Source organism: Watersipora subatra, chromosome 5, assembly GCF_963576615.1.
Source record: "Watersipora subatra chromosome 5, tzWatSuba1.1, whole genome shotgun sequence".
In the NCBI taxonomy this organism is placed as follows: domain Eukaryota; kingdom Metazoa; phylum Bryozoa; class Gymnolaemata; order Cheilostomatida; family Watersiporidae; genus Watersipora; species Watersipora subatra.
Window position 1 is genome coordinate 42,610,859 of NC_088712.1, and position 17,723 is coordinate 42,628,581.

At 36.4% G+C, this 17,723-nt stretch overlaps 2 protein-coding genes across 2 annotated transcripts; both read right to left on the reverse strand.

Annotated features, from left to right (window-relative positions):
- Positions 1-3,513: 3,513 nt before the first annotated feature.
- LOC137397377 (uncharacterized) lies at positions 3,514-4,086 on the reverse strand. Its single transcript, XM_068083668.1, has one exon. The coding sequence runs from the start codon at positions 4,084-4,086 to the stop codon at positions 3,514-3,516; it is 573 nt and encodes a 190-aa protein (XP_067939769.1).
- A 326-nt stretch (positions 4,087-4,412) lies between these two features.
- LOC137397379 (uncharacterized) lies at positions 4,413-4,934 on the reverse strand. The gene has a single exon (XM_068083669.1). It carries the CDS (start codon positions 4,932-4,934, stop codon positions 4,413-4,415), a length of 522 nt encoding a protein of 173 aa, XP_067939770.1.
- Between the last annotated feature and the right edge of the window lie 12,789 nt (positions 4,935-17,723).

Consider the following 17,723-nt stretch of genomic DNA (forward strand, 5'->3'; position numbering starts at 1 on the left):
TGGGAGCACCTATCTGTGCGAACAGATGTTTTCGACTATGAAATTGAACAAAAACAAGCACAGGTCACGCCTCACTGATGACAACCTCTATGCCATCCTAAGGATGGTCTCTGCCGAAGACCTAAAACCAGATATTGACGGAGTGGTAACAGGAAAACGGTGTCAGACATTTTGTCATAAAACACAAATGAAAGCATTCTTCAACTCAGTTAGAATAGAGTTAAATTTAATTCGAGCAAGAAAAATAATTTAATGTTTGTGCTCACACTTTTTTTTCTGTTACTTTCTGAACATGATTAATGAATGCGAGTGAGGAGATCCACTTGGTGCTTTCAAGGCCAGGCAGCATCTCCTCTGAAAACAGTTTTAAACAATGTAGCCGGGAACTGAGTCAACCATCTTCTTTCTTTTTATTTAGCTGCTTACATATTGATTTTGTGTTGGTGCTGTTATAATTATTTAGTGCTGGCAGGTTTAATGGGTGTATGCAAACAAATTCATGTTCTTAGCAGCTCACAATCTTTAATTTTACTAAAAGTATCCCCATGGTAATGGGTATTTTGTAATTTTCTGATTCTTTTCCAAAAAAAAGTGTTATGCATGCTTTGTTGTGCAACTGTTCTTTTTGCGACTTTAAGTAATAAAGTCAGAGTTATTTAATATCAAAGAGTAGTTAAGTTTATTTTACTTTAGCTGATTACATTTTGTTACAATTATAAGTTAGATTAGGCCTTTTGAGGACAACCATTACTCTGATGTGGCCCTCAGAGAAAATGAGTTTGACACCCTTGCTATAGAGAGTATAACAAAACCCCTTCCCAACACAACCGCTTTGAGAAGCGTAGGAAAACAAAGATACAATGTTTATAATGTGGAGATGAAAACCATTTGTTGTTCTAATGCCCTATTCGAGGACCAAATATAAAAAAGAATATCAATGCAAATAGAAGCTTTTGCACTGAGAAAAAATTTCAGAGTGAAGGCGTACAAACAGGTGCCTTTCACTCCAATAGCTGTATTGGAAGTTCTGTACGTATCCAGTAAAATCAACAGATGGTAAGATATACGTTCTGGTTCTTTATTAATCTTAACACATTGTGCTGTCAAACATATTAGTAGTATATACATGTAAATTGACAGAACATTTATAACTATAATGTATTTCAAAGCTAGATAAAATAAGTAAGTTAGTTTCTACTTGCAAAAATTACTGGTCCTTTGAGAGTCCAATTTCATTAAGAAATCTGACCAACAGCTACTGACTAAGGCTTGATACTTTCAAACTGAACAATGTTCGAATCTCGCGCTTTTCTTTATGCTTTAGCATAGCGTTACTTCACAAGTCTGCTCAAGTCGCTGCACACAACAAAGTCCTTATCCAATGAGAATGCTCGCTAGCCTCCAACTCAATTGTGTTGCTAGATGATGATATCTCCATCAATCGTAGATAACACTTGTAATAGATGTAGTGATGATCATGCGCTTTGCAATAGGTTACAGTGAACAAACTAAACAAAGCCAATGTTTGGCCTGGTAAAAAATCCTCCAATACATCGGAGGGGTAGGGGTTGGTCAAACATAGGAAACTACTAAATATAAACAAGCACAAGGTGATAGTACCCAAGCAAATGAACACAAGGGATTGTCTGATGAGTGTCTGACAAGCTACTAAAATAAAAATGCAGATATGCTACACAACCAGTATGTGTCAATGTGTATGATCAGATATGGTACTAATTAAGAGTAGATGTGATTGAAAGCTATAGTTCTGAAGGACCCCAATAGATGTGATGCAATAAATGTGAGATTAGATGTGATAACATGTGATTATTGTTTGTGGTCTTTACTTTTCTTCTATTGGAACTATCAGAGCTAATTTGTTTACGCTTCTCAATACAATGACAGAAGTCCCGGTGTAGGTCTTGTATTCCTTACCTGTGCGGAAGTTCTGGTACTGTAAGTCTACTCAGCGAATGATACCATTCTGTTGTGGATAGGTTTGAATTACTTGTGCCAAATGGTATTGAGATCGCAAGACATTTGATTCAACAACTAACACCACGTCACATACCTTGAGATTTTTTTGTTTGGTGTACCACTTTGTTTGGGCAGTAATGGTTGGCGCTAAAAACTCGACCCAATGCTTCCAAAACCTGTCACTTACTTTATTGACCAAGCTGAACCTAGTGCTGCCAGATGCGGTAGAGAGAGCGATATTTCCCAGACTGTTGGCACAGCACATGCCTAAAAGGAGATTGCTAGGTGTTAACAGATTTATTGTAGAATCTTCAGCCGGCATACGACCTAGAGGCCACTCATTTAACATGTTGGCAGCTTCTGTGCAAACGGTAAGATATTCTGCCGCAGACAATTTCTTTCCACTCATACAAAAACTCAAGCAATTTTCGATGGATTAGATCAAAGCTTCAGCAGATCCTTGATACCATGGTGCGTTGGCTGGTCCAAAAACCTGGTCGCCGCCGTTGTCAGTACCTGCTTTGTACAAAGTTTCCTTGTTGATATTTGCCAATTTTGTTTTGAGTTCCCTTTTCGGCATGAGTTAACTGTGAGCCCTGATCTAAATAAATGACTCTTGGCCAACTTCTTATATTGGTGAACTATCGTAATGCCATCAAAAAGGAGCTGGTGTCGTAAGAGAACACCGGTTCGATGTGAACGGCCCTCGAGTAAAAATCTGTGAAAACCACTCCCCATGCCTTGCCAGTGGTTCTTTTTTAAACCTCTCCTCTTATGGGATATGGTCCAAAAAAGTCCAACATCGTATGTGAGAATGGTTCTGATTGCTCTAGCTTTCCTAATGAGAAGCTTTCCATTTGCTGACTTAGTAATTTAGTCTTCCGGATCCGACAGAGCATACAATTATTCTTTATGAATCTGGCTAGGAAACTACCTTGTGGCACCCGGTACTGGTGTCAGAAACGTGCTAAAGCTGCATCGCGACCTCTGTGACCTCCTTGATGATGGGCTTCTTTCATCAGGAGTCTAACTAAAGGGTGAAATGCTGGAAGAAATCTTTGGGGAGGATCTTCCGAATCTCTTTTCAGGGGATTTCTTTCAGCCATTCTTTCGCCATTCTTACCCATATTCCATCTATGTCCCTTATAGGCTTCAGCTTTGCATACCGACTATGTTTTGGTTTTCTCCTATTCCACAGTCATTGTGCTCTGCACAACTTAATTCAGAAATATTTTACTAGCTTCGATATGTTTTGTGGTGATGTTACTGGTTCTGCCAGCATTGAAAAATTTACTTTCATCTATTGCTGTAAGTCGAGCTATCACCCAGATCCGTTTTTTACAAGAACTATACTTATCGTAGGCAATTCCAAATGCAGGAATCTGTGATGTATTGATTTTGTTGGTATTGTCAACACTTGTAGTTATTTCTCCTGGCAATGGTCCTTTTTGTCCAACTTCATCTTGACCTTTGGTTCCCGAAACTTTTCTTTTTTGTACAACAAGTCTGGTTCTCTCCACCAAGCTGTTTCTGGTCCTATATCAAAAGGTCGTTTAATTGACTTATCCAATCTGCTGTGTTGTGTTCCCCACCAACCCATTGCCACTCGCTGATGGGAATGGCAGCTTGAATCTCACTAATTCTTACTCCTTCATAGAGTTTAAATCTGGTGAAGGTTTTGGCAAGCATACAGAGCACTGTTGCTGAGTCGGTCATGTGCACAACCCTGTCAAACTCCAACCTCATTTCCTTTTCTATGATTTCCTGCCCTCTCTTTGCTAACAGGGCTGCATTTAGTTTTAACTGAGGTGTCGACAGTCCTCGGAGAGGTGCAATGCATGACTTGGCAAAAATCAAACTGCAGAAGTATGTATCATTCGACAACTTCCATCTAACATATGCTGCAAACCCATATGCTTTGTCACTAGCGTCACTCAGTATTGTTAACATTGGCTTGCCAACTGCACCCTCAGGATTCAAACATTTAGCAAACTCAAATTTATGAAGATTTCTTATTTGATGAAAGAACTCTACCCACTTTTTCTGCATTGAATCTGGCAGAGCATTATCCCAGCCAATGCCCAAATCCCATGTCTCCCTAAGATACATTTTACCAATCACGACAAATGGACTGATTATCCCTAGAGGATTGTAGAGTCACATAAGTTGTCTAAGCACCATGCATTTGGTAAGGACTTTTGGGATGGTCTCGAGGATATCATCAGATTTTATTTTGCAACTACTTTGTTACTTTTTTGTGAAAAGTCAAGACTTGGTCTATACTGAATCTTATCTGATCTTGAATTCCAGGACCGGCCAAGCACACAAGAAGTTTTGTTTTCTGTGGAGTAATCAGTGAAAGTCTACTCCTTGATCTGGAATCCTCTTTTTGAAAGTAATTTTGTTGCATCAGCTGCAAGATTTTGGCATCTATTTCATTTTCTACTGACTCGACCCACATCGTCTAGATACATTGACCCTCGGAAAAGCCTGGCCACTCTAGGATACTCTTCTTTATACAGCTGTGCTGTCTTGAGAATGGCCTCAGCACTAATTGTGGGTGCGGGTCTGTCTCCCATATTGACCCTGGTAATAACATAGGTATCAGGTTCTTGTGTGAGGTTCATGTCTCGCCAAAGGAACTGATGCCACTGTTGTTCCGCCTCATAGATGTGAATTGAAATGAACTTTTTTACATCTCCTATGAGCACAGAACGATTTTCTCGCCATCTGAGTAAAATACCTAATAATCCTGTCATATAATGGTCAGGTCCTTTTGCCAATGAGTCATTGAGGAACTGGCCATTAAACTTCTGACTGCTATTAAATACAATTATCACGGGTGTACAAGATGAGTTTGGATTCTCAACTGCCATATGACTGATGTAGAAAATAGGATTTTTCCAGTTCTGGATTTCATCTGGTTTAAGCTTTCTAGCCACTTTTCTGGCTAACATGTCTTGAATTTGGTGACTATAAGTGCTGGTCCAATCATCTCTTTTTTGTGAGAGCTTTCTCAGTGTTTTTCAGGGTTGCAATAGCTGCCTTATGGTCGTCAGGAAGCAGTGTAGGATCCATCAACTAAGGGTATGTTGTTGTCCAGATTTCTTAGTCTGTATCATACTTGAGATTGTTCTAGAGCATTTCCAACTCTTGCTGTTCTTGAAAAGAGTATGTGTGTCCTCGTATTGGACATTTTTCACACTTGCAGCCACCACATCGTGGCTGTACCTCGGTCACCACTTCTTCTGACCAGATAAAGGGATCCATTTTCTGGACTTCAGCCTTTGTCAAACATGTTCCTGTGCGAACTTCACTTTTCTTACAAAATGAATTGTATGGATCATTCTCCTCAATGCATGATGCCCCAATCAGGTTGCTTTTTATCATCTGCTTGAGAAAGGGATGGAATCCCTGTAAGCATCTTCTTAAAGTTCCAGACAGTAAGGTCAGGTGAGCCCCTGCTGTGTCCACTTCAGTTTTTGGGTGATAACCATAGTAGTCATTGCCAATTAAGATGTCTACCTTAGCCTCAGTTCATACTAGGTCTTCCAAATAATTTTTCTTTAGGAAGAGCGATTGAAGTGTATCTAGCTTGAGACTTGGGACTTGAATAGTTTGTCACAGGAGCTGTTTGTCCTTCCTTCGTTACCAGTCGAATTATGTAAATAGTGGTTTAGTGCTATGTGACACTGTTCCCAACTTTTGTGCTTCGTAACTGTGACTTTCCCACATTTTTACCATTGAGCTTTTTTGCAGAGTTTTTTTGCAACATAGGTGGCATTAGATCCTCCATCATAGAAAACTGCTGCTTTATTCAAAGATCCAGCCACGGGAACACTCTGAATTGGAAATACTGAATTGGATGTATCCCTTTTTGAATGGTTGGTACTGGCATGACTCCCAGTAGTTGCCTTCAATACATCACTGCTTGTTTGTTTCCTTTCTGGTCTCTCTCTACACATCAGAGTGTGATGGTCATTCGTTTGGCATGTGGTACATTTGTCTGCAACCTTTCAGCGTTCTCTTTTGTGTGTACCTGCACAGCGAAAGCAAGCCTTATGCTTTATTAAAAAACTTACCCGATCATTCGTTTTTATATTTTTTAACTGTCGGCACTCCATTGTGTTGTGTGTAACTTTTGGATGAGTATGTATTAGGCAGGAAAATGATTTTCCACCTGTTGTACTCCCAGTAAAGGAGATATGTGTCTTAGCTGTAGTACAGAATTTCCTGTCCTTCTCGGCATGCTTAGTTGGTTTTGCTGCGTATTCTGCCAACTCTCTGATGCAGAAGTCACGCTCGAATTCTAAAAATCTCATGAACTTTGTAAAGGGTTGCATTCTATCATTGGTAAAGAGTGTTGAGTAAACCCTCATCTATTCTCTCCTAATTATCGGAGGCAACTTTGATTTTAGCGTATCAACTTGGATTGGTGTAAAAGCTGAAAGCTGCTTAACTTTACCTAACTGACTGTAACACAGTAAAACAGAGTTCACCAAGTTCACCAGCCCATTAATGTCATTTTCTGTAAGGTGTTTTAGTCTTTTAAGCTGTACAAATGTACTTTTACCAGCTGCACTGGCATCTGAGTAAAGGTCTTCAAGGTGTTTCCACATTGTCTCATGTGCATTGGGTTGATTTGATAAAATGACTCTAACATGAGATAGAGCTTTCCCCTTCAGACACTGTTTAAGTGCTCAGGCCTTTTCTTCCTCAGAACCTAATTTATAGTGAGCATATGACAGCCAAACAGCTTTAAATTCAGCCAACTCGCACCTATTGCCACTGAAAACAGGGAGTGGTTACTTTTTGAAGCGACTGTTGTCTCTACTTGTCAATGAGGAGTTGCTAGAAACTCTTGTACCTATAAACCTGGCATTCTCATCATGCGCAGCAGTAATACTTAGATTCAAAGGCCTTACCTGTGATTCTGTGTTGAAGAGTGTGCTGGCTTGATAACTACAATTATTTGGCCTAAACCCTGCTGCGCCTGAAAACTCTGGTATTGTGGCTAATGCACTACTCACCAATGGACTTTGTGTCCTCATAGACACACTGCCTCGCCCTGCATCAACACTGTTTTGTTTTACCTGGGTTTTGACTGGTGCACTTGCACCAGACTGTATTGGCACACGTGTGCCACCCGACGCGACTCTCACACCTGCACCAATGGCTGGAGGCGGCACACCTGTGACGTCTGATGCGACCAGTACATCTGTACTAGCCGCCATTGTAGCCACACCGGTTCCGTTTGACATGGTTGGTACACCTGTACCAGTAGTCAAAGTTTGGGTTGAAGTAAAGATTGGTTCAGTAAGAGTGTTTGATGATACAGAAGTGAGAAAGGTGGAGTGGTCTCCACCAAAATTGGTGGTGGTGTTAGAAGTAGTGGTAGGCGATGCTACTGTTAGTGAGACTGCTGTAATAGTGTGATCTGCAAAACTTTCAGATTGTGACTGACTAGCCTGAGGCGTTGCTACCTGCTTTGAACTTGTAAGTAGAGAGTGAATTTTCTTAGATACTACAACCTTGCGCTCTAAGTTTATAATACACCTATTTACATCAGAAAATAATTCACTATTATCTTCAGCACTATTACCAGCGTTTAGGCTATGCACACTATCCTGCAGTGTACTAAAAAAACAGTCTATCTCTGCAAAAACAAAAGCAGCCTGAAATTGACTGACATCTTTATTAGCAATACCATCTAGCTGTTCAAGCATAAAATCATTACGTTCTAACAATAAATGAATATCAAGCTTCAAGTTTGCAGCTGGCTGAGAATTGATAGACCTCTCATACTCCACTATAGAGTTAACAGCATTGTCATATTCTGTCTGAGCACTTCACATGAATTCAGATGCAGATTTACCCGCAGTCAATTTGTATGATGAAAAATTATCTTCTTCATCATTACTCAGCAGCGTATCGTAAAGAGTGTTTGCAGCTGCTAATTGTGCAAGCACTTCCGTCAGATTGTCCAGTAGGTTATTTAGTGCGTCGACTGGTTTATGTATCTTTATAGCTAAATTAATTTGAGTTGAAATAGAGTTCACCCGAGTGAAAAAGTTGATGCGCTGATTTCTGACCTTCTGTAGCTGCTTGTCAATGATGTGCTAGTTGTCTCTGTCTAGCGTGGTATTTTTTTACTGTATTGGAAGCTCTGTACGTATCCAGTAAAATCAACAGATGGTAAGATATATGTTCTGCTTCTTTATTAATCTTAACACATCGTGCTGTCAAACATATTGGTAGTATATACATGTAAATTGACAGAGCATTTATAATTATAATCAATTTCAAAGCTAGATAAAATATGTATGTTAGTTTCTACTTACAAAAATTACTGGTCCTTTAAGAGTTTGATTTCATTAAAAAAACTGACCAACAGCAACTGACTAAGGCTTGATACTTTCAAACTGAACAATGTTCGTACGTTGCCCTTTTCTTCATGCTTTAGCATAGCGTTACTTCACAAGTCTGCTCAAGTCGCTGCACACAATGAAGTCCTTATCCAATAAGAATGCTTGCTAGCCTTCAACTTAATTGTGTTGCTAGATGATGATAACTCCATCAATTGTAGATAATACTCGTGATAGATATAGTGACCATCATACGCTTTATAATAGGTTACAGTGAACAAACTAAACAAAGCCCATGTTTGGCCTAATAAAAAATCCTCCCAATACAATAGCTACTCACCTCAATCATGGAAACCACTGAGGCAACAGCCACAAATGTCTGGATACCCATGGATACCACTTTTGTGGTGCTACGGAGAAATACCTGCCGACTTCAAAGGCACTAACCCAGTCTCTTATGTTGCTTCCAGCAGTAATATTCATGATAAGGTTTCTGCTGAGAATAAAGTAGAGCCCATCGATAATCGTTACATTTTCATATCATCTGCGAATGTTGTAATCATTGAAAGAGTAGGAATGAGATAGAACCTCAATACAAAATTACATGTTTCACAGATGCGGAAGACAAAACTATACTTCAGTTGCTCGAATTTGACAGTTTTGGTGCTGCGTAGACAGTGGCGGCTATAGTGACTCAAAGCAAAGCGCTTAGCGTTGACATGTTTACTGCTGAAAAAGCTGCTAATGTAGAAGCCCTCTAAGGAGCTCGCTTGACGCAGCCAACCCACTTCCTGTAGTTTTAATTCTAGAGAGCAATGTATAGCTTGAGAAAACAATAAGCATTCAATGCTTTTCATAGTGAAAAAAACTGACAAACATGCGCACATTGTAATAGAAGAGTATGTTGCTTGCCAATGTGCGCTGAAGAACACTTATGCTCTAGGCATGGGAATTCCCCAATTAAACAGCCATCAGAAATAATTCATGTGTATCAAGCTATTAAAAAGGTCTCCAGTAATTAGCTCTTATTAGTTATCTAATTAGTTTATCTAATTGGCATCTTGTGCTGTATAGCACCTTTGAATGCGTTCACCATTCAATAGCACCAGTTTTGCACCAGTGGTTTGCAAAACAGGTCATACGATTACCAGGTGTCTGTTGTCATCATTGCGGCCATGCATGCTACCTGACACAATTACTCCTGAATCAGTGATTGAGCAAATCTTTTTTAAAAATGGGGACTAACCAACTGTTGAACCTCAATTTTCTGAACTATTGCTAATTCATACTACTGACATCAAGAAAGTTAAAGCGTTTCAGTCCGCATCACAACTGCATGCAGGTAGACACCGGCAACGACGAGCATTATGTCACACAAACCCAGCATTACGCGATGTTTTTTGTCTCCTAATTTCTTAAAAAAATGAATCAGTGGAGAGCACTATGTTAGCTGGTTCAAAACAATGAGTCCTCACTGATAGTGGAGCTTAGATTTCTACCACTACCAAATTGTTTTTTTATTCTTTTGGGTTGTGATCAAAACTGAAATAAAGATATGGTCAATGGTTTGGGAGAAAATTACCTGCCGGTGCAGTGCAATCAAAACAGGCTAAATATATACAGACTATTAGTTATGCTACATGTAGAATGCCACTACTCTTTGATACTAGAAATGGACAATTAGAGACTCATGGACAAATTCTCTTAGACTACTCAACTGATAAATTGAATTTACTACCCTGGTCAAAAGTGAATGCAAACACACCTACAAGAGCTCAAGAGGAGCCAACTTCCTCATTGACCCTCATGTTCTGACTAACATATATGTTTGTCATACCCCTACAGCGGCTCATGAAGAGCAGGCCTCTACTGACTGAAGACTCTCAACTACCGACTTACGGCTCAGTTGAGCATACTGATGAGGATACCAAAAATCCATTGGCCTCTGACCCTGACAAGGGATCACAGTGACCCTGATACTCACCAGTGTGTGAAATGAGATAATGAACTCGTACCAGAGAGTTTCTCATTTTGTCAGCAATCTTGTTTTGTGTGTCATAGTATGGGATTTCATTTTAAATCTTTTCCTAAATATACTAAATTTTAATGTAAAAGTTTGCATTATTCTTTTCCATAAAATTGTTACTGGCAATACAAAGGAAAGTTAAACTGTTGTAGAGTACAAAGAGTTTACAATATAGCTTGCAAAAATCACAAAATACGTTATTTAACTATGTTTCTTCCTGTGCAGATTCAATGGTTTAAATGTATTTTATTTATCATGCTGATAAACCAATCATGTTTGAGCATGAGCATTGCTGTAGAACTACTTAAAGACTAGCTTAAAATTAAAGTGGTTATAATTCATTTTCAGACCAACTTGAGCATGAGTATACAAACAATTCAGTGTGTTTTTTACAAAAATTATGCATTCACACTATAGTAAGAATATTTCTCATACCAATAATTTTTGTTATTGATGTTTTGTTAGTAGTTTAATGCTTGTTGTGAGTGGTGAAGCAAATCCACTGATCGTTTTGGTTGCATATGCTATTTCAGGTATTGTTGCGCTGGACAAATATAGTAGAATCATTGAGCAGTCCACCTTTTTCTTTGCTCATCCATCATATAGACAGTGTATCTTAGACAAAAGGCTGCCTCCTACGTGCCCATAATTTTTAGCTTTTACATTTACTTATTTGGCAAATGATTAGAGAATGAGCATTGCCTATTTTCATAGCTGCATGGTCACTGAGCATGGGGCAGTGTACATAGTCACAAAATGAGTGATTGTGCTAGATTGCTCGATAAAAAAACATCTATGTGTTACATGTCCACCTATAATTTGCATTATGCTTTGCTTATTTGATTAGATAATCATTTATGATTATTATTATTATTTATTTTGCACTATTGTCTCTGGGTAATTTCTCTGGCAGAGTCTTAACTGCTGTCAATCTGAATAGGCATGCAGTGTTTTTATTTGCTTGACAATTACAAAAGGTTGCCTTGCCACGTAACCTTTGACACCCCGGAATTTGGGATTTTCTTGCAGTAGAGAGTTCAAGTGATCAAACAACTAAGACTGCTTGTCAAAAAGCTCTAGTTGACATTTTCTTCAGTACTTTAACACAGCTCAGTTCAATAACAAGTCAAATACATCAGCTATGATGGCTCTCAAAAGGTAGGCTTCCACACCTGTTCATGTCAACATTGTTTAGAGTAATAAAAGTGCACTCGTAGTTTATCTGTTAGGATCTGTACCAGTCTACTTTAGCAATACTGTCTCTCATTTATATCAGCTCGATTGGCATATCCATATTCTTTAGTGTCACACTTGGAGGCATTATACATTAGTAGAATGGCAAGTGAGTGAATTGGGTGCTCGTAAGGCATGTGAGTCATAAGGCTAGTTCACAGTAGTTTTAGGATTGAGTGACACACTCTCAAGGGGTGAAGATTATTAACTTTTGTAATCTCTTCACGGATGGTGTAGAACTTACCTAAAAATAAAAATTCACTACCATTACATCATAACAGCCCTACACTCCACCAATGTTGACTATTATTTCTTCTATGATCTGGTTTTTTTGACTAACACAACAGCTTACTATACTTATACTGATAATGAGACTGTAAATACTACTTCTGTAGTTGTTTATCAATTTATAAAAAAAATGGTGCGAGTTGCAAAACTTGTCAATTCTTTTCTACTGAGACATTTGTAGCTGCTGATATAAGGTTTTTGGACAAGTTTTAAAAGTAGCAAAAAAGGAACTACTGAAAACAGAAGTCAAAGTAGTGCATTCGTAATGCTAAAGAAAGCTACATTAAGTAACTACAAAAACTGTTTTTATCTGTGGTTTGTGCTATCTTTAACAACAATTAAAGAAGCATACGTGCACCACTGCAAGTAGTCAAACAAATAAAACTTTTAACCTCAGATACAATTTTGTTGACATACGGTGAACAATTCTTAAAAGTTCAGTGGTTCAGATTTGGTTAAGCAAAATAATTATAGCACTACCTTACCAATCTTGAGTTTCTATTTATGTGTCTCTATAGTGGTAGAAAAATAGAAAGCTTTTTAACAATGTAAAAATTCATTATTTGAAGTTTAGTTATCATGTGTAATATAAAATAAATTTAAAGAAGTGAATTCAGTATAGATGTATATATATTACATACATTTAATATATATGTATACATTGTGTATGTAAGTTTATTTATATAATATACATGTATATGTAGATGTTTACATACAAAGTATGTATATTTATTTGCATAAACAAATATTTATCTCTCTGTCAATAATTGGGCTGCTACCTGATCATTGACAGGAGAGGTCATGAAACTGACAGTAGATGTGAATATAAGAACATATATTTTCTATAACTTGTACATTTTGCTGCAATTTCTCTTAGAGCTCTTGTATTTTAGTATTGCTTTGCTGAATTAGCTTATAATACAGTAGAGCCCTACATGTAATTGTATAGGTACATATATATATATATATATATATATATATATATATATATATATATATATATGCAGCAAATTTCGAAAAAATATAAAAATATGCAGATTCATATGCAGCAAATCAGAAGATGTAAATACCAAAGTAATTAAAAAACCAAAATATATCTCAAAACTTACCTTGGTGAACTCCTGACTAGCACACACAGGATATATGATACCTCAGTATATGTCTTAATATTTATACTTATACGTATTAATATATATATATATATATTAATACGTATTAATACATATTATATGTATTAATATATATATATATATTAATACATATAAGTATAAATATTAAGACATATACTGAGGTATCATATATCCTGTGTGTGCTAGTCAGGAGTTCACCAAGGTAAGTTTTGATATATATTTTGGTTTGTTAATTAGTTTGGTATTTACATCTTCTGATTTGCTGCATCAACATTCACTCATCAACTTTTTCTTGCATCAAATGGTTGATGAGCTGAGCAAAAGCAATGGAGCCTGCTGAAGGCTGAGTTAAGTTCATAGTAAACTGTTAACAGGAATCCAGGGAAAACAGTTGTCATAAAAGGACATCATTATCTTATATGTTAATAGGCGCACTTTTCTACTTTAATGACACAGCGCGTTGTCACAGCTAATTATACAAGAAACCATCAGATCATATTTCGCACAGTTTTGCATGTATGAGAAGCCTAGGAAAATATCTATCGTAAATGGACAGAATTACTTGATATGGCAGGAGACATTGCCAGATTGAATATATAATAGTGAAATGCTTAGAAGCATGGTCAATTATGCATAGAAAAGCATGCAAATTTAGCAATGATTAAAGGTTACTATTTAGCTACAGGGCACACTGTCTGCTGCTGCATAAAATGTAGGCTTACAAAACGTGGGAGACTTTGAAACTTGTAAATATATTTTCTTTACAGTTGTATCATTTTGGTGTTGATGTCATTCATCCCAGAACTTGAAAAAGTAGAGCCAGTACATGAATACAAGAACCTTCAATCAAGAGGTGCGAATTTGAACAGTCAGACTGGTAATAGCCATATTACCACCTGCCACAACCAGATACACTATAGGTTTTGTAGTAAAGTAGTGAAGAGGTCAGAAGATGAGATGTGCCAAACAATATGTTTAGGTTTGATACTAAACAATTTATATACTTTGCATTTTACTACGAATCTATTCTTTTATCTTTTATTTAATAGACGTTTTTGTTTTTAGCTAGAAAATTGTGTTTTTGTTGTGAGTGGGTTTATACCACAGCTAGTTAATTTTCAAATGTGAAGTAATTGTTATAGGTAACCCGGGCATCAAGTGCCAAACTAATGAGAGAGGAATGAATAGAAAAGTTGACCTGATTTGACCTGCACGAAGAGCTATTGTCATAGCAGTTTCTAAAGCCACAGATGATTCAAGTTCTAAACGGGTGGCCTTCATGAACAAGAATAAAACGAAAATAAAATATGGTGTGCTGCCAACACTTCTTATTTACATCTTATTCTATGTATTACAAAAAATGTTCTGTGAGTACCAATCACGATATTTCTAATAAATAAATGATACAGCATACTGGCTGACCCTGGCAGTTCTCACTGACCCTTTTCTTTTTTTTTGCAAACAACTTTATTATGTAGGTTTTGGTTTTATCGGAATAAGTTTCCAAAGCGTTTAAAAGATCAAAATGAGAGAAAGATCTTTTCCTTATTGCAAGCTCTTGTTACTTTTCCTGAATGTATCTACAACCTTCATTTTATAATTAGTCCAAAACTTTCTTTATTACTCACAATAGAGCTGGCAACAAGATTTATTTTATGATATTGATAACAAAAATAATCACTGCTGAGTAAATTGTTTGCCAATCACAAGCTAGAATTGTCTATATGTTGAAACCACTACTATTACGCTTTTCACAAGTCACTTTTTCTTGAAGTGTTATTGTAAAATTGCTGCATTGGTGCCTAAGATTTGCAGTTTTTAATAAGGCGGGTACTTGAGCGGGTTTAATATCGTATTAGTGTTTTTGATTCATGCGAATAGCCACGAATATATTGAATTCCCATGGTTCACTGAACATGACTTAATAGAAAGTACTCATGGAATGGGGCTATAGTGTGATATACATGTAAGATATACATACCTTACCAATCTAGCAAGAAAAACATTAGAGAAAAACTCTACCTGAAAATCGTATTTGTAACAATGTCTCCTACAGTCTGCTTGTTAGCATTTAAAGTTTTCATAGTTATGTAGTTACTCTTTTGTCTATCATAAATTAAGTATTAAATTAGTGAATCTAGTAGCCTAGCTAGATGAAATATTTTATTGTTATAATTTTATCTTAAATAAACAGTATTATGCAAGTCCATTTTAACAAATTCAAATCTTGTTGCATTTCAGCTGCTTTGGTGGAGCTGCTCCGCAAAGTGAGTTTTTGTAAGGAGCCAAAGCCAAGTAAGTCGTGAAATAGTGAGCATAAATATACCAATATAATGTGTCCCTTGGATAGTCAATACTTAGCATATTGTACATATTGTATGTACACCAATGAGCGCGTTTATATTCACTACTTGTCTTATATTTAAAACATTGGCTAGCTGTACCAGGTTATGAGTAAGGATATAGAACTAGAAACAATTCTCAAAAGTTCAATAAGTTATTTTATTACACGTGCCAGTTCTTGGTATGCACCATGAAAGCTAAAATAAAAGTCACAATGTTATAAGTAAAATTCGTAAAGATCAGCAAGAATGTGATAAGAAATATTTTTATAAAATATGTTAGTAATTGCTTCTTGCCCTTTATTGGTCTGATACAGCTAGGTTAATGTTAGCTAATAGATTATGTATAAGTTGTCTCGCTGTGGTGATTTCTAACTTATAAAGAAAACAGGTTTTTAAGAAATATTAATACACAAATAATTTATGTTGGTTAAAAAGAAAATAACAAATCAAAAATTGGATGAAATATTAAATGGTAAATACCTTGTACTTAAGAATACAGTAGTATAGTTGTCTAATTCATGTTATACTAATACAACTAAAATACGGAGAGCGATGTGACCATCTGATCTGTTCTAGATGAAAAGTGTAAAAAACTTAATTGGTTAAGCATGACTCACCCAGAAATCGGCGACGAAAGTATTGGCCGACATCGCACCGCCACATGACCGGACGCATCGCAGCGGCAAAGGCGCACCCCAGCCAAATCACTTTATTACACCACTCACACGCACTGGTCCAGCATTGTTAGCTTCCTTAAAGCATCAATGTTGATGAATTTAAAGTCACAAGGTTAATTTGTTTTTCTTTTTAATAACCAAGTTAAATAGAAGGGTTAGATAAACAGTAAAATATATAAAGCTGTCCTTTACATTGGCTGTCGAAGGTGGTAATTAACTCATGAGGAAAACTTGACTATGTTTTAATCGTATCAGCTCACATTAATGGTTTATTTTGCCTAACATATTAGATTTCTTGAGTAGTTGACATCATCTGATGAGCATGAGGCCCACCATCTCTAAATCATTATGCTTCCATTCATCATCATCAATGTGACACTTGATATGTTTCCTACTACCTAAAACTGTTGAATTCTAATGATACAAAATCTTGTTCAGCTTTCACCATTTCTAGTTCATGTTGTCTTTTCTGAATGGTCAACAGCATTATTTTAATCATATACCACCATATATTTGTGTTGATGATATAACTATAGAACTATTTACATCTTGATAAATTTATTATCACAATAAACACTGATGTAAGATCACAGTTTTACTCCAACAAAGCCATATACAATTAATTGATATATTTGTTGAAGGCAAACATTTTACTGACTTCTGTGTGTAGTTACATAACAGAGGTGTGAGTGTTAAAATATGAAAACTATTCTTTAATGAAACTGTGTACAGAACAACAATCAGGCTGTCCAATGTACATTCATAAACCTGTAGTTGTCTTTTGTATGCCGATTTCACCTGAATTTAAACTAAATGATAATTACTCCATTAACTTTTTTGATCTATTAGTTCACATGTGTTTTCAGTCTTGAAAATCCCATAAAAACTATCGCGGCTAATTTCCTGATACAGTATTTGTTGCGGTTGTTAAGGGTTTTCTTTTTTAAAGTGGTTAAGCAATAAGCAGTCATTAATTCTAGGCGGATCCATAAACCTGGAGTTATCCTTTGCTTGATGCTTTCAACTGAATGTAGATGATATGAAAATACTCTATAAAAGATTAGATACTTTGGTGATTTTAAAATATATTTTTTTGCATAAAACATTTCTACTACATGTATATAATCCAAATAATAAAAGTGGAAGTCTTATTCTAGATTTTTCAATACAAGAGGTAGGAGAAGAGGATTCTATCGGAAAATAGACTCAGGCGATATGACTAGTTTATATGTGTCCAAGCTGAAGTTCTGAAAACTTCATAATTGTTATTAGTGATCGACTTTCATGCATTCTAACAGTTATCATATCATAACACACATGATAGATGTAGACATGGTAGATGTAGACATGATAGATGCAGACATGATAGATGTAGACACGATAGATTCAAACAGTTTATTACACAATCTTGTAACTATTCTATACAATTGTATAATTTTGGTGCAAAATCTCATTTTCAATATATTCTCTATATATTCCTTAAGCTATTGCATGTCTGTAAAAGTGGTAATGAATATGGTATATGCTAAAATAGCGTTTTAGTCCAACTTTTCTTCTAAAAATCCTTTAACTTGTGCACAATATTTAAAGATTTGTTCTATGCAAAAAAGATAATGATTGGAAATTGTGATTTAGCCTTGTGTTTGTGAAGTTGACAAAATAAAACAGTAGAACCATAACAC

Bases quoted from the DNA above. Each gene is read 5' to 3' on its own strand.
- LOC137397377 (XM_068083668.1), bottom strand. From the start codon at position 4,086: ATGTATCTTAGGGAGACATGGGATTTGGGCATTGGCTGGGATAATGCT.
- LOC137397379 (XM_068083669.1), bottom strand. From the start codon at position 4,934: ATGTTAGCCAGAAAAGTGGCTAGAAAGCTTAAACCAGATGAAATCCAG.